General features: G+C 32.9%; 2 protein-coding genes across 2 annotated transcripts; both read left to right on the top strand.

Moving 5' to 3' along the window:
- The first annotated feature begins 2702 nt into the window (after nt 1–2702).
- LOC125846574 (GDSL esterase/lipase At1g29670-like) lies at nt 2703–4891 on the top strand. The gene is made up of 5 exons (XM_049526099.1): nt 2703–3111; nt 3696–3820; nt 3915–4160; nt 4243–4498; nt 4592–4891. Exons 1-5 carry the CDS (start codon nt 2862–2864, stop codon nt 4813–4815), a joined length of 1101 nt encoding a protein of 366 aa, XP_049382056.1. The 5' UTR covers nt 2703–2861; the 3' UTR covers nt 4816–4891.
- Nucleotides 4892–9717: 4826 nt separating this feature from the next.
- LOC125847264 (putative leucine-rich repeat receptor-like serine/threonine-protein kinase At2g24130) lies at nt 9718–15959 on the top strand. Its single transcript, XM_049526923.1, has 2 exons — nt 9718–9977; nt 15635–15959. Exons 1-2 carry the CDS (start codon nt 9718–9720, stop codon nt 15957–15959), a joined length of 585 nt encoding a protein of 194 aa, XP_049382880.1.
- The last annotated feature ends 9153 nt before the right edge of the window (nt 15960–25112 follow it).

Genomic DNA, 25112 nt, shown 5'->3' with positions numbered 1-25112 from the left:
TTAGACGACTCGGATAAATTTGGAATGAAAAACTCAAGCGATAGAGAATAGCTGCTTGGATAATAATTAAGCAGTGACATGTTTAAGTGCAACTACAGAAGCAATTGAATTTGTGGTGTATACTTAGTCTAATTGTAAACCCCCCAAAAGAAAAGAGAAGTACATACTCAATTCACAAAACGATTTTTTTTTTTTTATAAAAAAAGCCTGCAAAACGCAGATGTCCTTGCGCCTTGTAAGGCTCATGGCGAGCCTTACAAGGCTAAAAGTTGTTGCGCCTTACAAGTTGTATGGGTATCCGCGCCTTGCGGCGGAAACCCTGATTTAGACGGTGTTTAAATTTTTTGTCCTTTTGGTTTGATAAATAATTTTATTGTCCTTTTGAAATTTTCGAAAAATTTTGTTACCCTTTTGTCTCCGGACTCGTGGAAAAACCATCAAATTATATACTATATTGGTTTGAGTTTATAGAAAGGTCATAACACCTCTACTTAACTAAATTAGAACTAAACTGATTGGCACTTAATTTGACTATCAGTTAAGGACCTTGATCTTTCTACTAAAGTTTCAATTGAATTATGATCCACTTTCTGTTTGCTTGGGCTTTCTACTATTTTTTTAAAAAAAAAAAAATAACCCATCCCTAATTATTAGTATTTTTTAAAAAATTAGAAAATAAATTGTGATGCCAAATTCAAATTGGCCAACTGGTCAAGGATATATTGATCCCATAACTTTATGTATCCTAGCTACTTTCCTTTTCAAATCCATGTGACTGGCAAGCGTATCCACTATTCAATACTCCTTCCGTCCTATATTAGTTTTTCACGCTCTCTTTTAGCTATATGTCCCTTAAAAAATTATAAATAACTTCACAAATTACTTGTATACACCTTCAAAAGAATTAATTATAAAGGTAAAATGAAATTCTTTTTTATCATTCTCTCTTGATTTTGTAAATTAACAAGTAATCTAGACAACTATTTTTAATAATATGAACAAATAATATGAAAGGAAACGAGTATCTCAATCACATCCATCACTTCCTGTCATAAATACAATAAAGTCGGCCATTCTCCTTACCCAATAGTATATGTTTAATTTATAGATTTAATTTGTACACCTTATGACTAAGTCTTCCCGAAAATTTGCATTAATGGCATGTCTATATTCTAGCTAGCTACCTTAATGCATGAGTACTAGATGATCCTATATATCTTCTGGGCCATTCCTCTTTACTGTTGCTTCATGTTCTTGTGGGGAAAATTAAAGTGCAAACAAAGTCAAACCAAAGATTTGAGGCAAGTGATAGTAGTAGACTTTGATCAATTCATGGTTTGCTCATGAATCATTGACAACTCATGATTGAGACTTTGCAATATGCACTTTGGCCTTTAATGTGCAAAATCATTTTATGAACTTAATTACATAGTAGTTGGGATGTTGTGATGAATTGACTTTATGCATGTCGAGTACTGTCGATCAATTTCTTTGATCAGGAGTGTGAATACGAAGAGAAAATAGAGTAAATTGAAATTTATACATGTGCACTCAATTAGGTGATTTACCTTCTTTTTTTTTTGCTAGTTGAGTACACTCGGTAAACAGAGTTACCTCATATATATATGGATAGAGAATCTGCAAAATTAGTCGAATTGTGTGCAAGTATTGACTGTACATCACAATTATAAAAAAGAGAAAATGAATTTATATATATGGTTATAACGAGCTACTACGCCTCTACGTTCTAAATGTGTAAGGTTATATTTTTTGCTATATGTTCCCTACCCCCCCACCCCCCGCCCCGCTAGCATTTTGTTTGGTCTCAAGTTTGTAAAGTTCCAAAAAAATTTGTTAAATAATAAATTAATAAAATTGTCCTTATTTATGATTTTTTAAAGAACGTGTAAACAGAAAAGTGAACAACTAATATTGGAATGGAAGAGTAGCTATATTTGAACTTAATTTATCAACTCCCAGCTATTGATCAGGAAAACAATGCACCCAATCAACTGAAACAAGATTCAGAATAACTTTATTAGTTAAGAAAAGGAAAAAAAGCACTACATGTTCAGTACACCATTAATCATTTTAGTGTATAGCTGTTAATGAATAGTAATAATATTGACATGGTCCCTATATCATTAATGTACAAAGATCAATGGAGATGATGATATTTTTCGCTTTTAATTAGTACCTTTCACTAATTAAGTATACTTTGTTAGATATATATGCATTAACACACATGAACTTTAATTAGTTCATATGAGGTAATTAAGTACTCTTTCTGTTCCTAATTACTTGTCGACTTTTACTTTTTTTAGTTGGCTCTAATTACTTGTCCATTTTGACAAATCAAGAAAGGACAAAAAAAAATCATGTTATACCCTCAATTAATTATTTTGAAAAATGTTGAACTTTTTGAAAATCCTAAGTTTTTAATCCATCTACTTCATAATTAATAGAGGTAAAATGGTAAACTCACTATGTCAATCATTGTTTCTTAATAGTTGTGACAATTAAAAAATAAACAAGTAATTAGGGACAGACTCCTTAATTAGCTCCATTCAAAGAGAGTGATAATTTAGAAAGTCATAATACACGTAGTGGGAAAATCTACCAGCTCCGCGTAAATTTAATGCTATCTAACTAACTTCTCATCTGTAAAAGTTACATAAATTTATTTAGACAAAATTAAATATATCTCTAGGTTTTTTTTTTTTCTTATTGTCTCTCTATATTTGACTTTCAACATCTATATATAGTCATTAATTTTTCCAATTCTTTTCATCACACAACTCATTACTTTAACTAACTACTTACTACTTAGCCTGGCTACTTCTAAAGCTAAGGGTCTCAAAATGGGTAGTGAGATGAGGAGATGTATATTGGTGGTGGTTTTGGGGTTTATATGCTTGGGAGATTATTATTATGGGGCAAATGCACAACAAGTGCCTTGTTATTTCATATTTGGTGATTCTTTGGTGGATAATGGGAATAACAACAATATTCAGTCTTTGGCTAGGGCTAATTACTTGCCTTATGGTATTGATTTTCCTGGTGGTCCAACTGGGAGATTCTCTAATGGAAAAACTACTGTTGATGTCATTGGTAAGATATGATCTCCTTTCTTTCGTTTGTAAGGGCGGATTTAGAATTTTAAGATAGTGAACAAACCTTTTTTTTTAAAAAAAATAATTTATTGAAACTTTTATTAGTTTGATTTCGTGACGGTGATTGATTGCACGTGCACCTATTAGTACCTATATGGTGAATTTGTTACTTTACGATATGAAATATCTAGTTTTGATTTAGTATAAAGTTGTTGAAAATATATAGTAGGACTAATTTAAACAAGAAAGGATCCAATGTATATGCAAGTATGTTAATTAGCAGTACTATTATGAGATTAAATTTAAAATCATATCTATTTTCTTAAATTAAACTTGTAAAAATAAAAAAAGAACTAATATCTCTTGCTCCTTTTATGATATAACAAAATCATATTCTAAGTATAGGTCAATATTAGACATTTCATATATATGTTTGAATTCACCAAGCACCTTTATCCCTAATATCAAAGGTGATCATATTGATAAAAATTAGAGTTGGAGGTGGAGGGTGATTATTATCTAAGCAACCCCTGTTATCTTGCTAGAAGAAGTTGAGATTAATTATGTTACTATAATTTACAGCGGAACAACTGGGGTTCAATGGTAATATTCCACCCTATGCATTTGCTAGGGGCAGAGATGTTCTCAGAGGTGTCAATTATGCTTCTGCAGCTGCTGGAATTAGAGATGAAACTGGCAGACAATTGGTACTTCATTCATTTTTATTCTACTTAATTATTTATATTTTTCAATTTTTTTGGTTTAATTAAAATTTGTTAATTTTTTATGAAATTTTTATAGGGAGGAAGGATTAGTTTTTCTGGACAAGTGAATAATTACAGGAACACAGTGCAACAAGTGGTGCAAATATTAGGAAATCAAAATGCAACAGCTGATTATCTTAAAAAGTGCATTTACTCAGTTGGTCTTGGCAGCAATGACTATCTCAATAATTATTTCATGCCTCTTACTTATCCCACTAGCAGACAATTCACTCCTGATCAATATGCTACTGTTCTTATTCAACAATATACTCAACAACTAAAGGTAAGCTATATGTCCCGCTCTGTTTACTTTTACTTGTCTACTCGCTCTTTCACTTTAATAATTATATGTTTTGTGGTGATAGATTTTATACAGTAATGGAGCAAGAAAGTTTGCTTTGAATGGAGTGGGCCAGATAGGGTGCAGCCCAAATGCATTGGCCCAAAACAGCCCAGATGGGAGAACTTGTGTACAAAGAATCAATGTAGCAAATCAATTATTCAACAATAAACTCAAGGCACTTGTTGATAACTTGAATGGAAATACACCTGATGCAAAATTCATCTACATTGATGCTTATGGAATTTTCCAAGATTTAATTGAAAATCCTGCTGCTTTTGGTAATTAATCTTTTCACTTCTAATTTTCTCCTTAAATCAATCATCGTTTCCATATGATTTTTCTAATTATTCGAGTCTACTAATTAATTTCAGGATTTAGAGTGACGAATGCTGGATGTTGTGGGGTAGGGAGGAACAACGGACAAATTACGTGTCTTCCTTTCCAAACACCATGCAGAAATAGAAATGAATATCTATTTTGGGATGCATTTCATCCAACTGAAGCTGCAAATATAGTTGTTGGGAGGAGATCATATAGAGCTCAAAAGTCATCTGATGCATATCCTTATGATATTAGTCGCCTAGCTCAAGCTTGATTAATTATCAAATACTATATATCTACCTTCGTTACAAATATTAATTATTGTGGAATTGACATCTTTAATTACTATATAGAAGATGTAATCATAAGCGTTTAATATATTCTTAGTGCTTTTTTGTTTTGTTTTAATCATAAAATGTTGTATTTCCAGTCCCCCACTTTTTAATGAAGAATTTTGTTATGAGACCTTGTGTTGAAATTGCTAGAGTTTAATTAATCTATAAACGCAAATTACATAAGTTTGACAAGTAACAATTGTTATGCATGGATTATTCAAATGAGACATTAGCAAGAAAAAGTTATCTTTAATCAATCTTGTAATGATAAATGCAATTAAAAGTAATCAATAAAATGATAATTTTACAATAATAAACTTAATATTTTGTAAAATGTATGAAAAAATAAACAATATTTAGTATTAAGGATAAAATAGATAGTTGGATACGTGAAGTCTATGCTTCCTACTTCTTTTAGTTTGGAAATAGGGCTGGACATAAATACCGAAAAATCGAAATATCGAATCGAACCGAATCAATTTTTTTGGTATTTCGATTTCGATATTTCAGTTTTCAATACATATTTTCGTATTTTCGATACTTCGGTTCGGTTTTCGATATGTATTAATATATTATATTATAATATATATTAATTATTAATATTAAATATTATAGCAAAATGCAGAATTAGGTTAGGTTTTTGAAAAATTTTACTATGGGAGAGGTACAACTTGTATTAGTTGTGTGAGGGTATTTTTATTGCAATTATTTTCTGATTTATGGGACCTAGTTTTGATTTTTATTTCTTTGCCTTTTGTTTCTCTTTCATGGTCTTCTTTTTTTTGAAAAAAATTATTTGAAAACCAATTCAATTACTCCTTCAATTTTATAATATAAATAAAAATATTTTTTATGGTTAAATAATTACCTAAGATATTAATAGTTAAATTTAAATACGAATATAATTCGTATTATCATAGGATTAAACTATTTTTCATTTATCGTATTTTAAAATTTTCATCTTCCTAATTCATTTCTTTTTAACTTCTACTATTAGGATCCATTTAAACAAAAAAAAAATTTACTTTTTAAAATTATTCTATTTTTAACTCAATTTTCACTTTTGAAATTGTATTAAAGTACATTCCAACATGAACATCATTTTGAATATTCTTTACAAAATCATTTTGAATATATATAAATTTAATTATATTTGTACTTAGCGATTAGAATTTTCTGACAAAAATATTTCAACAAATTTTCTTTTTGCCAATTCCTAATATTGAGACATATAATTTTGATAAAATTTTCAATTTAGAGAAAAATAAGAAGAAAAATGTTCGAAGTTGAAGAAGAATGATGTCCGATTTTTTATTTTTATTTTTGGATATGCTTAAAGAATAGTGGACCTCATAATTCACTTTATTTATATTATTTAGTATAATTTTATTGGGTCATGTCAATTTTAAATCATATTTGATCTTTTTTTCTAATGTTTGGAGATTTAAAGTCAAAGAATGGGCCCACTATATTCAAGTGTCAAGGAATAAGTGGAGTTTCACGCAACTGTTGTTTGTTGCGCCTCTACCATACTAAGTAGGCGTTTGGCCATGCGATATCATATCATGATATGATGTCGTGAGATGAAATCAGCGTTTGGACATGCGATTTTACACTGATTTCATCTCATGATTTCATATCATGAGAGGTGATATTATATTCTCCAAAAACCATGATATGGAATCACCATGTGATTTCATATCATGATTTGAGATATTTTAATACAATAATTGATCCATGAGTTTATATTTTGTTAAAACAACCCCACATTTATATCTACTAACCATTTGTTTCATATGTAAATAAAATTTATAATCACATCATTACTTTTTAAAATTTATTATTCTCACCAATATAAAATTTATTATCACTTGAAATTTGGTGAATATAAATGATAAAGTAGAAATTCATTTGGTGAATATAAATGAGAACAAAGGGAGTAATACTTTTTTTTTATTTTTCATAATAAAAAAAAACGTCTTAATCTTATGACTAAGCATAATATTGATAAAAGACAATTTTCATTGGCGGTGCTGCACTTTCTTAATCTTAGTATTTGCAAAATGTTCGTTCACATGACTGAAGGATATCAAGTCCAATTGATTGAGGACTTAGGAAAATTTGATCAATTAGTTATTAATATTTAGTCAAGTGGACTAGTTATAATTTTTTTGATTAAATTTTATTAGAAGTGTTTTTGACTCAAACTTGTGGTAACTTTTTAAAATTTCGTTATTCAATAATATTTAACTATTGATTTTTCTTGTAAATAGTTAGAAGTTAGTGATGCTTGTTAATTTTTATCTTAGTGCATTTAACTTCTAAGTTAATATTTACTCACTAATGTATGTTTTTTTTCTACTTTATAGGTTATTTGTAAGAGTAGTTGAGAGATATGAACATATCAAGTACAATTTATGTTCAATTTTTTTTAATTAAATTAAAGTTAGATGAAACAATTATTTAATTGAAGAACAAATAACTTTGTAATCATTTATTATGTAATTTTATAATTTTTGTTTATTTGATAAGATTGAATAGACAATTGGGGTTATTTTAATAGTTTTACAACTTATGGGTTTTTTATGTTTATGAGAAAATATACAACACAAAAATTCCATATCGCATGTCCAAACAAACCTTCAATTTCATCTCATGATTCCATATCATGATACCATATCACGATTTCATATCATGATATCATATCGCATGGCCAAACGGGCCCTAAATATTTTCCTAGAAATAGAGCTTATGGAGCTATTCTACCGTCTGATTCTTATCCAATGGATATTCATCACTTGGTGAGGCCCAACAATTTGTACTATGATGATCAGTAAATTTCAACGTGTTACACAGATATTAGTTAATGTAATATTTGAGTACGATGTATGCTTTACAATAAGAAATCAAATCTAGTGGTTATATTTTATTGAATTTGAATAAATTAGATTATATTTTATTGAATTTGAATAGATTGGATTATATTTTGATTGATCTTTAAAGAATATTCTAGTTACATAAGGCAAGGAGGAAGAAAACAATAAAAATTTTGGGTCATTTACGAGAATAGTTTGGAGGCAGATGGTTTTGAATTTTCAACCTCGTTTGCCTCATGAGCAAGATTTTAGGTATAACAAATTTTGATTCTTGACTTTCGAGGTTTCTCCATTAGTTGGTGGTCAAAAGTTCAAGATCATTAATTTACAAAGTCTGGGTATAATTTTTAGAAAAGTTAGCTCATGTACTTATTGGGTGAAAAACTCTTAGATAGTTCGTATGGTAGTTGGTTAGAAGGTAAGTTATTTCTGTATTGCATGAGTAATTCCATGTTTGAATATGTACATTTTAATTTAATTAAAATAAAATTATAATTATAAATTTTGTAATAGATATTTAAATAGTTTCTTTTTGATAATTATAGTTTCTTTGTAATTTGATTCTCAAAGGTACTTTTTTAAAAATATAGTTAAACATAATTTGTTTATCAAAACAGTTTTTTTAAATGAATTAGCCAAACAGAGAAAATGACATAAATGGTCCCTAAACTAGATCTAAAATGGCCACTTAACTATACAGTTAACGAATATAGTCCTTTAACTATCTAAAGTCTTGTCAAGTTTGCTCTATATGTACTTTTTATAAAAAAAAAAAAAAAAGTTTTTACCAAACACCATTAACTTACATTTTAATTCAATCTCTATCTCCTGATTTTTTTTCTCTCTATTACCTCACTATTTCTTCACTTTATTTTGTCCAATTCTTAAACTCCTCTGTCTTACTATAATTGTGTGATGGTCGTTATTTTATTCGAGTCAAATCAAATTGCAGTACTAAAACACCAAAAAATCAGCATCAAATTGTTCATAACACAACACTAGACAACAACATCAAACCTAAATACCACACTACTGCATCAGACTACCAAAAATTTGCACCAAACTGCTGCATAGACAGCAACACTCGAGCACCAAAAATCAGCACTAAACTGCACAAAAAATAACTTGTCCACTTGACTAAATATTAATAACTAATTGATCAAACTTTTCCCAAGTCCTCAATCCATTGGACTTGATATTCTTCAGTCATGTCAACGAACATTTTGCGAATACTAAGATTAAGAAAGTGCGGCACCGTCAATGAAAATTGTCTTTTATCAATATTATGCTTAGTCATAAGATTAAGACGTTTTTTTTATTATGAAAAATCAAAAAAGTATTACTCCCTTCGTTCTTATTTATATTCACCAAATGAATTTCTACTTTATCATTTATATTCACCAAATTTAAAGTAATAATAAATTTTATATTGGTGAGAATAATAAATTTTAAAAAGTAATGATGTGATTATAAATTTTATTTACATATGAAACAAATGGTTAGTAGATAAAAATGTGGGGTTGTTTTAACAAAATATAAACTCATGGATCAATTATTGTATTAAAATATCTCAAATCATGATATGGAATCACCATATAATTCCATATCATGATTTTTGGAGAATATGATATCACCTCTCTTGATATGAAATCATGAGTTGAAATCAGCATAAAATCGTATGTCCAAACGCTAATTCCATCTCACAACATCATAACGTGATATGGTATCGCATGGCCAAACGCCTACTAAGTCATTTCAAAAAATATTTCTAAAATAAGTCATTAAAATTTTAATTTTTTTAAAAAGTTGTACTTTTTTAAAAGAAATTAATTGACTTAAGTTTCCTAATTCAAAACTTTTTTTTGTGTCGGTATGTTTCCTTAGTTTGCCGGCCGGCGACTTCATCGTTCGGTTTTGCCTGAAAACCATTCTTTATTCTAGGTCGCTTCCTCATTTTTCTTAACTATGGCGATTTCGTGGTTCAAGAAAAAGAGAATAATACATCCTGTTCAGGAAGAGTTTTTTAGTGAAGACGCCTGCAATAGATTCCGAAGAATGATTCTTAGGCGCACGATTCATAATAGAAGGCGTACGACGTCGCGCAGAATCATAATCGAGCCGAAACTGTCAAGGTTTTGGCTCGAATCCCAGGGGCGGTTGATACCGCCACCAGTCCCACCGGCGCCGGTGCCGGTGCCGGTTGAGCGCAGATCTCTTAAAGACAGGTTACTTTCTAAACTAAAGATTCAACTTTATATTTTTATTAATCTCTACTAGTGTTATTTTCTAGTATGTTCTTGTTGTGGTCTGCACTTTTTTCTTTGTGTGGTTTCTAGTTTCTTATTTGTGTGCTTTCAAGTTCTTTCCCTAAAAAAAGTTGTCCAATAAAAAGTTCTTTCCATAGCTGTTGCATGTTAAGTTTCTAGTTTTCTTTCTGTAGTTTTAGGATTAACCAAATGAAAGTAGGTTAATCACATGGGTTTCAAACTGAAATTTGGATGAATAATCTGTTTATTTAGTTTTTTGTATGGTTTCCAGTTTGTCGTGTTTTCTAGTTCATTCTGTGGTGTCTAATTCCTTCGTCTCTGTTCTGTCATGTTCGTTAAAAGGAAATTGCTCCTTCCATAAAAAAAAAAGAAATAAACAAGAAACAAAGGTTCTAAGCTCTGGTGTAGAGGCTTTTTTTGTATGGGCTTAGAAGGATCCACTTCTTAGGCTTGAAACGTAAAGAGTCAGCTTGATAGTGTGATAGTGCAGTGGCTAGAATGATAATGTGAGAGATATGACGTACTCTTAGGATTCTAGAGAGAGTTTGATAGTTTTCTTGAAACTTAAAGAGTCGGCTTGATGGGTGTAACTGTGGTGGCTAGAATGATAAATGTGAGAGATGATGCAACCTATTTTGTGTTTAGTGGTGATGGACTGTAATGTGACTATGTTTGATTTTACTAGAGGCTGTTTATGTATGGGCTTAGAAGGATCCATTTCTTAGGCTTGAAACTTGAAGAGTCAACTTGATAGTGTGATTGTGCAGTGGCTAGAATGAGAATGTGAGAGATATGACGTACTCTTAGGATTCTTGAGAGAGATCTGTAGTTTTCTTGAAACTTGAAGAGTCGGCTAGATGGGTGTAACTGTGTGGTGGCTAGAATGATAAATGTGTGAGATGACGCAATTTATTTGTGTTTAGTGGTGATGGACTGTAATGTGACTATGTTTGATTTTACTATAGGCTGTTTTTGTGTGGGCTTAGAACATCCATTTCTTAGTTTTGAAACTTGAAGAGGGCTGTTTTTGTATGGTGTTAGAAGGATCCACTTCTTAGGCTTGAAACTTGAAGAGTCAGCTTGATAGGGTGATTATGCGGTGGCTAGAATGATAATGTGAGAGATATGACGTACTCTTAGGATTCTAGAGAGAGATTGATAGTTTTCTTGAAACTTGAAGAGCTGGCTAGATGGGTGTAACTGTGTGGTGGCTAGAATGATAAATGGGAGAGATGACGCAACTTATTTTGTGTTTAGTGGTGATGGACTGTAATGTGACTATGTTTGATTTTACTATAGGCTGTTTTTGTGTGGGTTTAGAACATCCATTTCTTAGTTTTGAAACTTGAAGAGGGTTGTTTTTGTATGGTGTTAGAAGGATTCACTTCTTAGGCTTGAAACTTGAAGAGTCAGCTTGATAGGGTGATTATGCGGTGGCTAGAATGATAATGTGAGAGATATGACGTACTCTTAGGATTCTAGAGAGAGATTGATAGTTTCCTTGAAACTTGAAGAGTCGGCTAGATGGGTGTAACTATGTGGTGGCTAGAATGATAAATGTGAGAGATGACGCAACTTATTTTGTGTTTAGTGGTGATTGACTGTAATAAGATTATGTTTGATTTTACTAGAGGCTGTTTTTGTATGGGTTTAGAAGGATCCATTTCTTAGGCTTGAAACTTGAAGAGTCAGTTTGATAGTGTGATTGTGCGGTGGCTAGAATGAGAATGCGAGAGATATGACGTACTCTTAGGATTCTAGAGAGAGATTGATAGTTTTCTTGAAACTTGAAGAGTCTGCTTGATGGGTGTAACTGTGTGGTGGCTAGAATTATAAATGTGAGAGATGACGCAATTTATTTTGTGTTTAGTGGTGATGGACTGTAATGTGACTATGTTTGATTTTACTAGAGGCTGTTTATGTATGGGCTTAGAAGGATCCATTTCTTAGGCTTGAAACTTGAAGAGTCAGCTTGATAGGGTGATTATGCGGTGGCTATAATGATAATGTGAGAGATATGACGTACTCCTAGGATTCTAGAGAGAGATTTAGAGTTTTCTTGAAACAGGAAGAGTCGGCTTGATGGGTGTAACTGTGTGCTGGCTAGAATGATAAATGTGAGAGATGACACAACTTATTTTGTGTTTAGTGGTGATAGACTGTAATGTGACTATGTTTGATTTTACTAGAGGATGTTTTTGTATTGGGCTATGAGCTTAGAAGGATCTACTTCTTAGGCTTGAAACTTAAAGAGTCAGCTTGATAGTGTGGTGCCTAGAATGAGAATGTGAGAGATATGATGTACTCTTAGGATTCTAGAGATAGATAGATAGTTTTCTTGAAACTTGAAGAGTCGGCACTATGGGTGTAACTGTGTGGTGGCTAGAATGATAAGTGACACAACTTATTTTGTGTTTAGTGATGATGGACTGTAATGTGACTATGTTTGATTATACTAGAGGCTGTTTTTGTATGGTGTTAGAAGGATCCACTTCTTAGGCTTGAAACTTGAAGAGTTAGCTTGATAGGGTGATTATGTGGTGGCTAGAATGATAATGTGAGAGATATGACGTACTATTAGGACTCTAGAGAGAGATTGATAGTTTTTTTGAAACTTGAACAGTCGACTTGATGGTGTAATTGTGTGGTGGCTAGAATGATGAATGTGAGAGATGACTCAACTTTTGTGTTTAGTGGTGATGGACTGTAATGTTACTCTGTTTGATTATAATAGAGCCTGTTTTTGTATGGGGTTAGAAGGATCCACTTCTTAGGCTTGAAATTTGAAAAGTCAACTTGATAGGGTAATTACGCGGTGGCTAAAATGATAATCTGAGAGATATGACGTTCTCTTAGGACTAGAGAGAGATTGATAGTGTTCTTGAAACTTGAAGAGTCGACTTGATGGTGTAATTGTGTGGTGGCTAGAATCATAAATGTGAGAGATGGCACAACTTATTTTGTGTTTAGTGGTGATGGACTGTAATGTGACTATGTTTGATCAAACTAGAGCCTGTTTTTGTATGGGGTTAGAAGGATCCACTTCTTAGGCTTGAAACTTGAAGAGTCAGCTTGATAGGGTGATTATGCGGTGGCTATAATGATAATGTGAGAGATATGACATACTCTTAGGATTCTAGAGAGAGATTGATAGTTTTCTTGAAACTTGTAGAGTCCGCTTGATGGTGTAATTGTGTGGTGGCTGGAATCATAAATGTTAGAGATGACATGTGTGTAGTGGTGATGGACTGTAATGTGACTACGTTTGATTAAACTAGAGGCTGTTTTTGTATGGTCTTAGAAGGATCTACTTTTTAGGCTTGAAACTTGAAGAGTTAGTTTGATAGTGTGATTGTGCCGTGGCTAGAATTATAATGTGAGAGATATGACGTACTCTTAGGATTCTATTGAGAGATGGCTAGTTTTCTTGAAACTTGTAGAGTCGGCTTGATGGTGTAATTGTGTGGTGGCTAGAATCATATATGTGAGAGATGACACAACTTATTTTTTGTTTAGTGTTGATGGACTATAATGTGACTACGTTGGATAATACTTGAGGCTGTTTTTGTATGGGTTTAGAAGGATCCACTTCTTAGCCTTAAAACCTTAAGAGTCAGCTTGCTGGTGTGATTGTGCCGTGGCTAGAATGATAATGTGAGAGATATGACACAATTTGTTTTAAGCTTTCGTCTAGGTTGGAAGATAAGTCACATAGGTCTATCTTGAATGATTGAATTAATGGGAGATACTGTGGAAAGTCTTTTTTTAAAAGCCAACGTTGAAAAAAAGATGAATCTTTTCTTTTCTAATGCCATCTCTTGTTTTAATTTTTTAAATCTCAGTACAAATTCTATTCAAGTGCAGTGTGTTCAGGCCTGAGCTCCATTTTTTGTATATGCTGGTCATCTATTGGCGATTAATTGCACACACACTGCACCTTTTGAACCCCAAGTCTATGTGATGGTTAAGTGCTGCGATTGTCATAGTTGTTGACATGGGTGAAGTGGAATCTGCCCTGCTTTATATGCCCGCTACAGTCTGAAGAAGGCTTTTGTTTTAGATTGGAAGTTTGGTGCCTTGTATGGATATCTAGTTGATAATATGGATCAAGAAATTGGCGAGGGACAATGAAAGCAATAACAAGGGCAGGTGAAGGCTCCTCTCGCCATTGCTGAGAATGGGTGTACGTGAGTTAGTCTTTTGGACCCTCACTAGACTGAAATAGGGTGAGTCCTTGTTTTGGTCCGAAAGGGATGCATGCTGAAACAGCCATCTGCATGAGACTACGGTCTAACCAAAAACGAATAAGGCAACTTTCTTACATGCATTGCTGACGGGCTAAACTAGGAAAATACACCATGTATTTTTCTGCACCCATAGATTGCAGTTCCCAGGTGCTAGTGGGTGAGCCAGTTAGATTCTCACTGGTATCTCTAATTACTTGAGGACCATATTTCTACTACCAACAACTTGGTTGCTTCTACTGAAGGTCGACGACGGAGGTCTTTGAAAGACTTTTTCAAAATATCCATTCTTCAATCGCAGCTGGGGTAGGTGATACCTAATTCATGTCATATTTTATACTTGAGCAGTGCTCTTTCATTGGACTTGATCCTCTTTTTCCCCTCACACATTCCGAAGATAGAAAACTAGCTACATTTCAGTTGATTAGGTCTGAACCAGTGCCCTTCTTTGGAATATCTGAGATGCTGAAAAGTTTTTAATCACTGATTCAGTTCGTCTTCGCAAACCAAAATATGAAGGCTTGTTTCAAATTCTTCAATCTTTAATTCAACTCTTCAAGGTGACTTAGTGTGACTTAGTGGTAAGGTGACTTGTCCATGATCAAAAGTGATGGCACGTCATGCTGATCCTACCTAGAGAAAGAAAAACATTGTTTTTAACTCCGCCTGTGTTTGGATTCTTCTATTTCGCAGCCGGTCCCAATCCCGGAAAAAGGAGGAGGGTTAATTGTCTTTCAGAAGTCAGATCCTTCATAAATGTGAACCATATAAAACCTGTAATAGTTGTGGTTCTCTGTCTCACATACTATCTCACTCTCTTTCTTGTAGGTGTGCTTGCGCGTACATATTCCCATCGTGTAGAGTTTTTCTCTTGTCAGCATATCCACTTCTTTTTCTTTCCAAATGTCCTTTTATCCTAAGATCTGTTCAAAATTATAACAGTTACTTGGCTTCTGCTTGTGTACAATAATGTTTGCTATAACTGCTCATGACATGTTTTTGATTGCCTTTTATATTGACTGCATATGTCATGTTAGGGATGTTCAATTCTGGAAACATCCGAAAATTTCAACTTCAGTAGAGTTTTGAGAGTTGTGACTGTGAAGAAGCCTTTTATTCTTTTAATCATTGACAAAGTCATTTGATATAGAATATGGCATGATCATTCTCTTTCAAATATCAAGTAGTCTACATCAGAAGAAGAATATCCCCCAAACATCATTATGAAAAAAGTCAACACACAGCATGTTTCTGTTATACTTGTGAATATTTGGAGCATGCTTTTGGTGATCTTTCCTTTCTTGTGTCGATTGATCTAAGCCTCAACAATTTCCATGGTTAACTTCCATCAGAATTTTCTCATTTACGAAGATTGGGAGAGGTTGATCTTAGTTACAACAACTTCACTGGAGAAATTCCAATAGGACTAGCTACTCTTCCGCGTTTGAAACGGTTGAGTTTTGGATTCGATGAATCACTTAATGGCTCCAACGTGCTTTCCATATTGAGCATCTCAACACTAGAATATTTGGATCTTGGAAATGCTGGTTTAACTGGTGATATCCCTTCTGATTTATGTCATCACATTCCCAGATTGCAAGCTCTTGGACTTGACTCCAATGTGTTAAGTGGACGGATACCAAGAACTATATCTAAATGCTCGGAACGTCCAACTCCTATGGTTGAAACAAAATAACTTTGAGAACTAGGTAACTTACAGCTGCTGGAAGAATTACATCTATCAGAAAACAACTTACAAGGTATGTGTTTACCATTTTTCTACGGAGTTTTAACTTGGAAATTTGAGAAATTTATCTACGTTGGTTCTGGATAGTAATGACTTTACTGGAACTGTCCCGACAACGATAATTTCTTTGAAAAATCTTCAGAGACTTTCACTTGGTAGAAACAGAATAAGTGGTTCTTTCACTTTGGAGGACAAAATTGATTCAACTATCTCTGGCTCGTAACAGTATTCAAGGATCTATTCCTGAGACATTTGGGGAACTCATAGAGTTAAACGCATTGGATCTTTTGTATAGCAATATGTCTGGTGTGATTCCAAAGTCATTAGAGGCACTTAAGAAGCTAGTCTTCTTTAATGTCTCATTCAACAGGTTACATGGGGAAATTCCGATTGGAAGACCTTATATTAATCTCTCTTACCAATCTTTTATGTCGAATGAAGGATTGTGTGGTAACCCTCAAAAGCATGTCCCGGTTTGTCCTTCTAATTCAAAGAATCAGTCTTAAGTCCAAGAAAAGAAGACTGATATCGATTATAGTTGCCTCTTCTGTTATCTCTGTGATAGGGACTGCCTCTGTAATAGTTTTTGTGTTGATGAGACGCCGAGGTAAAACAATCAATGCTGAAGAGGAGTGGTCACCTGAGGTAGCACCACAAAGAATTTCTTACTATGATTTTCAAAGAGCAACTCCGGGCTTTGATGTAAACAATTTGCTAGGTAGTGGATTGTTTTGTTTACAAAGGGACATTAGCAGATGGGATGACTGTAGCTGTCAAAGTTTTCAATGTGCAGATGGAAGGCACATTTCTAACTTTCGACAGAGAATGTGAAATCTTTCGAAATCTTCATCACAGAATCTCACCAAAATCATTAGCAGCTGTTGTAACTTGGATTTTAAAGCATTGATACTTGAGTACATGCCAAACAAGAGCTTAAACAAGTTGCTATATTCTCGAGACTACTGTTTAACTATAATGCAGAAATTGAATATCGTGTTCGACGTTGCATCTGCTTTGGAATTTCTCCATCATGGTTACTCAGTTCCGGTTATTCGCTGTGATCTTAAGGCTGGCAACGTGTTACTTGACAACGACATGATGGGACACCTTACTGACTTTGTCATTGCCAAACTTCTAAGAAAGGAAGAATCTATTGCTCACACTACAATCTTCGCTACAATTGGTTACATTGCTCCAGGTGAATCCTTTATTTAACTTGAGATATGAATTGAGATGCTTCGTGCATAATTCGCTTCCGAATGAGCTGGATCAAATCATAGATGCTGACTTACTAACAGTAGATGAACAAAACTCAAGTCAAAAGCTGCAATGCGTGTCATCTATCATGGAGTTAGCGATGTATTGCACGTCTAATATATATTCCGGTTGAAAGGATGAACATGACTGATGTTGTAGCAGCATTGGCAAAGATCAAACAGAAGCTTTCTTCCTGTTATTGAACTACATAATGACATGACATCAGGTACTTCCAAGTAGTTGCTAATATTGTGCAGACTACTAATATCTTGTGTACACTTTTCTTTTTCTTGATGTTCCATATTTGTTATATATATGATTTAAACTTTTTCTCCAGTTTTGTGCATAACAATCACTAAATCATCTTTCCTTTTCCTTGTTCTTTAACTAATCTTGTACTATTTCATGGCATGTATACTCTATATTTCTTGTGTAGCAATGAAGAGAACCATTCCTTTACCTATTAGTTCTAAGCACCCTCCCGAGAACCATTCCATTACCTGTTAGTTCTAAGCACCCTCCCAATTTGATCATGTATTTTGGGATTATTTGAACTTCGTCGCAGTGAGATGAGATACATGAGATTATTTTATTCTACCTTCTATATGATTTGTCCTGAAATGGCGGGATAAAAAATATTGAAACTAAATAATACTACTAATTACCAAACATACAATAAAATAAATCTCATTAGATATCCTGAGATTATTATTCTTATTCCACCAATCAAACGATCCCTTTTGTATCTTGCTAACCTACTACTTTCCCAGGATTAGTACATGAAGTTAGTAGGATAGCAATCTCCACAGATTTTAATTTCCTAAAATGCCCTACCTTTTATCTTTACAACACATTAAAAGTAGGCCCTTTTTGGTCATTTCATCCTGTCTCTCTCATTAGCCATAGAGTCGACTGTCGAGTGAGCCATCAAGGTATAGAGCCTTTTTGGTGTGTGAGATTTGACTTGACAGTTGACCCCTACCTATCAAGAGGTGTTTATGTTGGAAAAATGTGGATTAACACAAAAATATATACGGTCTGAGAATAAAATGGAAAAATGATAACATCAGAATTTTTATGTAGAAACCATTTTAAATAAGGGAAAAAATCACGGATCAAGTGGAGTAATTGATGTCACTATAGCAAGAAATTTTACATTGTGTAATCCCGAGAGTAATACTTAAAGTGACTACTGCATAGTGCATACGTAAATGAAATAGCTGCTCATGACATGTTTTTGATTGCCTTTTCTATTGACTGCACTGCATATGTGATGTCAGGGTTGTTCAATTCTGGAAACAGAATAAAAATTTAACTTCAGTAGAGTTTTGAGAGTGTGGCTGTGAAGAAGCCTTTTATTCCTTTAATCATTGACAAAGTCATTTTGATATAGAATATGACATGATGATTCTCTTTCAAATATCAAGTAGTTCACATAAGAAGAAGAATATCCCCCAAACATCATTATGGAAAAACTCAACACACAGCATGTTTCTGTTATACTGGTGAATATTTGGAGCATGCTTTGATACTTAATGTGAAACTTAATTCTCATTTCTATATATTGATTTCTCTATTTAGTGTTTCTTTACTAGATCGATCGATACTTAATATTTGAGGAGAAACAAATGGGGAGTATATTCGTTTGGTAAGTGTTCCACATTTGTACTTGGGGGAATGGACGATGGTTTCCTAATTAATTATATGATCTTGAACATGCTTTCCTCATTCCATAGTGAGCTTTTGAGTTGAGTTAAATCTAAGGTTTATTTTCTTAACATGGTGTATATACATCAGAGCCAGATATATATATATATATATATCTTTGTTATCGTACATTTGAGTCACATGTTATATTGTTCAGACACCAGATCGATGTTCAGTGAGGTGACCATTGATGTCTCACACATTGTGAATGAAGAGAATGTTGTCTCTCCATATAAAGCTAGTCGATCTTGGGCAAACTTACCTAATGACCTAGCCTTCTGGATTGACTTGATTTTTCTCCTTGTTTGCAGCAGAACTCCTGGGATTTGATCACTACATTCCCCCTTTTGCAAGTGCAGAAGGTAGTCAGATCTTGGAAGGTGTAAATTATGCATCTGGTTCAGCTGGAATTTGCAATGACAGCGGAAGTCATCTTGTAATTCAACTAGACATCACTAAAATTTTCATATCTCCTGGAAGAGCATGCGGCTGAAGATCCTTTCTGTTGGAAGACTGCTGGGGTGATGACTTCAAGAACCTCTGCATGAAGTATGAAAAAGAGGTAAAAATGAGTGTGAATTAAATGATCCTTGTCATCATTGATCTCAATAAGTTACTTTTGTCGTTACAGGACCAAGGAATGAGGTTGTCCAGCCACAAACTCTCTGATTTGAGATCTTGAAGTCCCAGATAGAAACCAACTAGGATCTTGTAGCTGATCTTAATACCAATTTTCCAGACACAAACTTCACATTTATAAATATATACAGCATTTCATCATTCCTCGGTATGTACTCAAATAACATCATTTTGTGACTTGTAGCATGATTGGATTGGCTATTTTTGCTCGTCTTATTTCAGAGCCCATTAATGTGTTGAATCGTCCATGCTGTAAAGTTTTGGAAACGATGCCTGAAGGACAATGTGTTCCTGGAGAAACTCCATGCTTGCCTAGGAAGAATTTATCTTTTCTATGATAATTTTCATCCAACAGAGATTGCTAATAGAATCCCGACTAACAGAGTTTATAATGCTATTCTACCATTGGATGTTTATCCTATGGATAGCCATCACTTGGTCACGATGAACAATGTTGTGAGGCCAAGTAAAGTTCATTTGTTTCACCATTTGATTGATTACGTTTAATAAGTTTTACTTATGATCTTCCCATTTAGGGAGTTTCGGATTTTGTTTCTTAGATTGATTTATTAATTGTACACCTACAATATATATAGCTCTTAGTCTTGGAATAATATATTCAATGAGGAAATTGTTGTCTCTACATTTTACATTTCCTAAGCCATGAATGACTACAAACAGCTCGAGCCTGATGACAACAACTTTACCAATTACGTTAATACTCTCCTTCTTAAGCTAGAGTCAAAGGATTAAAAGGTACCATTGTTTGTTAAAAGGGTCATGCGTATTGTAAAAAAAGTTTGTTCCTCTCATCCTCTTCTTCTATTTGTGTGATTTCTGGTCTTCATCCTCCCCTGTTATCTTTTCGATGTCCTTTTACGACTGATATTATTTGCTCGTAGTTGTAATTTGTTTTCTCAGTATTATAATACATATCATTGTGGTGTTGGTAATTTGAGTTGTTACATGTTTCTTTCTTGATCTTCATCCTCCCCTGCTCATATTGATCTTTGAATGAGATCTTTTTGAAGTGAAAGTATAAGCAAATTTATGTTATAACGTATTTCTTGGACTAAATTTGAAAGATTTTGAGAAATGGAGAGCTTGAATTAAAAATACAAGTAAAAAATCCTCAGCTTTTCAGGGTCAACCTATTTTTGGGTTCAAAACCAATCACTTGAACTTGACTGCAACTAGTAGAATTTTTTTATTCCTTTGCTCTTCTAATTTGTATTCGTTATCGCAAACTGCATGAAGCAGCAAGTATTGATCACTAATTATCGTATTCTGTGTATCTTGAGAAATGAGATTATTTTTGTTCGGAGATCATCTCCTCTCTTAAGGAATGCTCCGATTTATTTTTCCAGTTACATCTTTAAACAGAGTATCGTTTTTCTATTTTTTCCTATCTTCTTTTGAGTAATGCTAATTTTTCTGGACCTGTTCCTTTCAGTCAGGGATGCAACAACCTGAATCTGAAAAGTTAATCATGTGGCACTTGTACTTTGAATGGCAGAGCCTTGAAACAACTAGTTAAGGAAGCTGGATACCGCAGCAACAGAGATGTTAATGGTCAAATAGCAAAATTACAAAAAACACTGATGAGTAAAAACAGTTGAAGATTATAATGTAAATGCTAAAAGAAATGGTCTTAATAAAAAAACTAGAAGATTATGATGAAAACCACCTCTAGTAGTCTTAGCATGGTGTTAAGGGAATAGTAAGAGAATGACTCATGAGTAAGTCTTTTACATGCAAGGACTACGTATTGTTATTTATACACGAGAGCATGTTTTCCCTTCTATATGCTGGTAAATGCTATGGCTACTTCATAATCACTTCTCTAGCATAACTTCTCACTTTTCTGGAAGTCGTATTGGATATCGACACTTTAAGGTATGGTTACTTCTTTTATCACTAAATTATTGGTTCTGCAAATGGAGAATTCTCAAGGCTTCAGGAAAAGTTTACCACACTAAAATGTAACCTTTTAGAACGGAACTACTACTGCCAAATGAATTCTTCTGATTCCAGCAAAAAATGATTTTACGTCTCATCTGTTTTTTTTCACCATAGCATGAATGTTTTTCTTGATTGATGGACTAAATAATGCAGGTGATTCAACATAGAATACTACCACTACCTTTCATTGCAAAAGAAGATTTCTTTACTTTCAACATTAAGTCAACTGCCAACAACTCTTGCTTTATCTGAAAGGTTTGGTGTAAATCTCAACTTGGAATCTGTCTGTTTTGAGGTTCCAGTTACTTTCCTCACTGGGGTAATGCAAGTCATAATCTTGGAGGATGAGTATAGGAGTATATATTTAGGTGCAAACAAATGCATTCGCCTATTCTGTTATTCTATGTTTTGCACTTGTAGCACACTATTACTAGCAAGTTGCTGTCATCTAATGCTTGCTTCAGTTTCAACCTTAATTTTAAGGAGCTGGGCAAGCCTTTGATCTCCTTATGAGTACTTGAATAGGATCTTCTAACATTTTTGGCGCTTGATATCAAGAAAACTAGATTATCTAGCTAGTTGTCAAAAATAAATAAATAATAGAACCTCTAGCTAAGGTAGGATCCTTTTTGTATTGCCAAGTTAGAATCTCCTTTGTATTCGACAAATCAATGACATTAAATGAAATTGCTGTGTGCTCAAATGAATGACATTGCCAGTATGTTGAGTGTTTCTGTGCCTGTTTAGAATTCTAAAGTGCAGAGGTGAAAGTCTTCTTTTTAATTTTTTTTCTTACCATGTATGCTGCATATACATGCTTTGTGCTGTCTATCTTGAGACATGCTGCTAAACTTGAATTTCTGGGTTCAAGGAAGAACCACGGAAAGGTTTGGTTGATATGTGTATGTGTGTGTGTGTGTGTACGCATATATAATGTCACAGAAATTCTGATCTGCTAGTTCTAAGCATTTCTGTTCTCCTTTCACATACAAGGCTTGCATATACTCGGCAATTCAACTAGACATCACTAAAATTTTCGTATCTGCTGGAAGAGCATGCGGCTGAAGATCCTTTCTGTTGGAAGACTGCTGGGGTGATGATTTCAAGAACCTCTGCATGAAATATGAAAAAGAGGTAAATATGAGTGTGAATTAAATGATCCTTGTCATCAATAAGTTACCAAGGAATGAAGGTTGTCCAGGCACAAACTCTCTGAAGTCCCAGATAGAAACCAACTAGGATCCCTTGCATGCTTTGTTTCAGGTGACTTTCATATGATTCTGTTATTGTTCTCATTGCTCGCGAGTCGCGGGGAAGTTTTTACTCACATACTATTATTCTATTTGTTATTGTAGGGTAGTTGTAATGAAAAAGACAATCAGCACAGTCTTGGCGTACTGTGAAGTCTTCCAATTGGATTAAATCCAATGTTGCTATAAGCTACTGAGTGACATTTATCAAGCGTGTTAATTTATTGCTGTTAAAAATACATATTTAACGGTAATTAAATTATTGCCGGGTACACTGTACAGGCTGCCACCCATGTGCCTATATCAAGATTCCTTTCTCCTTTTATAAAATATTTAAATATTCCTTCATTTCTAATAAGGAAACATCCCAAACACATGGTTTTGGCTTTGACCTATGATTTTGTATGATATCGATATCAATACCATCCAAAAAGAATCAAATAAATTCTATTTGTCTGCGTGTGTTGGCATTTCCATATAATCGACGTCAACTCTTGTCGATGCTGACACAATAGATTATTACAAGCTGTTTCCTTTAATCCATCCAAGTTGCTACTCTATTCATTTTTTACTTAAAAAGTAATTAATTAATATTATAATAAATTCAATATTTTGAAAAGTACATAAGAAAATGAATACTACTAATAAATTATAACTGATATTACAAATTGAAAATCTATTTTTAGTATAATAAATAAGTAAACATGAATGGAGAAAGTAAATAATATAGGAGAATACGCGATGAGTTGATTTTTTTTTTAATACGATACATTGATTTGCATCACGATGAATATAATAATAGTAGCTTATTATTTAATAAAGGGTCATGCATCAAAATATAAAATTATGACTCTTGTAGCTGATCTTAATACCAATTTTTCAATGAGGAAATTATTGTCTCTACATTTTACATTTCCTAAGCCATGAATGTCTACAAACAGCTCGAACATGATGACAACAATTTTACCAATTACATTAATACTCTCCTTCTTAAGCTAGAGTCAAAGGATTAAAAGGCACCATTGTTTGTTAAAAGGGTCATGCGTATTGTAAAAAAAGTTTGTTCCTCTCATCTTCTTCTTCTATTTGTGTGATTTCTGGTCTTCATCCTTCCCTGCTATCTTTTCGATTTCCTTTTACGACTGATATTATTTGCTCGTAGTTGTAATTTGTGTTCTCAGTGATTATAATACATATCGTTGTGGTGTTGGTAATTTGAGTTGTTACATGTTTCTTTCTTGAAAGATTTTAGCCAATTAATTTTTCATTTTCCAACTCTAATGTACCAGCAAGAGCACTTGAAAATATGTACAATTTTTTTTTTAATTTTATAAAAAGGGCTATCTTTTAATTGGTTGCAACTTGCAAGGAGTTGGTGGTGTCTAAATCAAGATTCCTTTCCCCTTTTATAAAATATTTAGTAAATATTCCTTGATTTCAAATAAAGAAAAATCCCAAACACATGGCTTTGACCATTGATTTTGTATTATATCGATATCAATACCATCCAAAAAGAATCAAATAAATTCTATTTGTCTGCGACGTCAACTCTTGTCGATGGTAACACAAATAAATTATTATAGACGACTTCTTTTAATCCTTCAAAGTTATTGCTTTCCGTTCATTTTTACTTGTTCAGATTTAACTTGATATGTATACTCCTTAAATAGTGTAATTAATAAATGATAAGTTTATTATACTAATATTTTAGAAAATGCATGGGAAATGAATATTATTTAATAATAAAAATAAAAAATATATAAAATGATAAATTATTTCTTCATATTTTAAATTGAACATCTATTTTTAATATAATGGACATTTAAAAATGGACTAGGAAAGTAAATAATATATATAGGGGAGAGCGTGATGGGTTGATTTTGTTTTTGTTTTTTAATATTGCATGCATCACAATGAATATTAGCTTATAATAATAACATAAAAATTCTGCCTAAAGTGAAAAGAAATTAAGCTAAAGTTGCAAAATCAAGTTATCAACTTCGTAGAAACGACTTTTCATGTGAGAACATAGCTAGAGTTGACTTTTATTGGTGTAGGCTTATATATATACTTTACCTGAGTTAGTTTGACTTGTGCGACGTTTAAGAAAAAAAAAGAATTTTTTTTATAATTTCTGGTCTAAAATAAGTAATACATATTTGTGTGGCTATAAACTTTCATTAAGGAAAAATCATGCATTTTAAAATTAAATTGTTACTTAATATAGAAATGTGTTACTACTAAAAATGAAAGTAAGTTATATAAACTGTGATAGAGGGAGTATATA

The sequence above is a fragment of the Solanum stenotomum genome, chromosome 12 (assembly GCF_019186545.1).
Source record: "Solanum stenotomum isolate F172 chromosome 12, ASM1918654v1, whole genome shotgun sequence".
NCBI lineage: Eukaryota > Viridiplantae > Streptophyta > Magnoliopsida > Solanales > Solanaceae > Solanum > Solanum stenotomum.
This window is presented reverse-complemented; position numbering and strand designations above follow the sequence as displayed.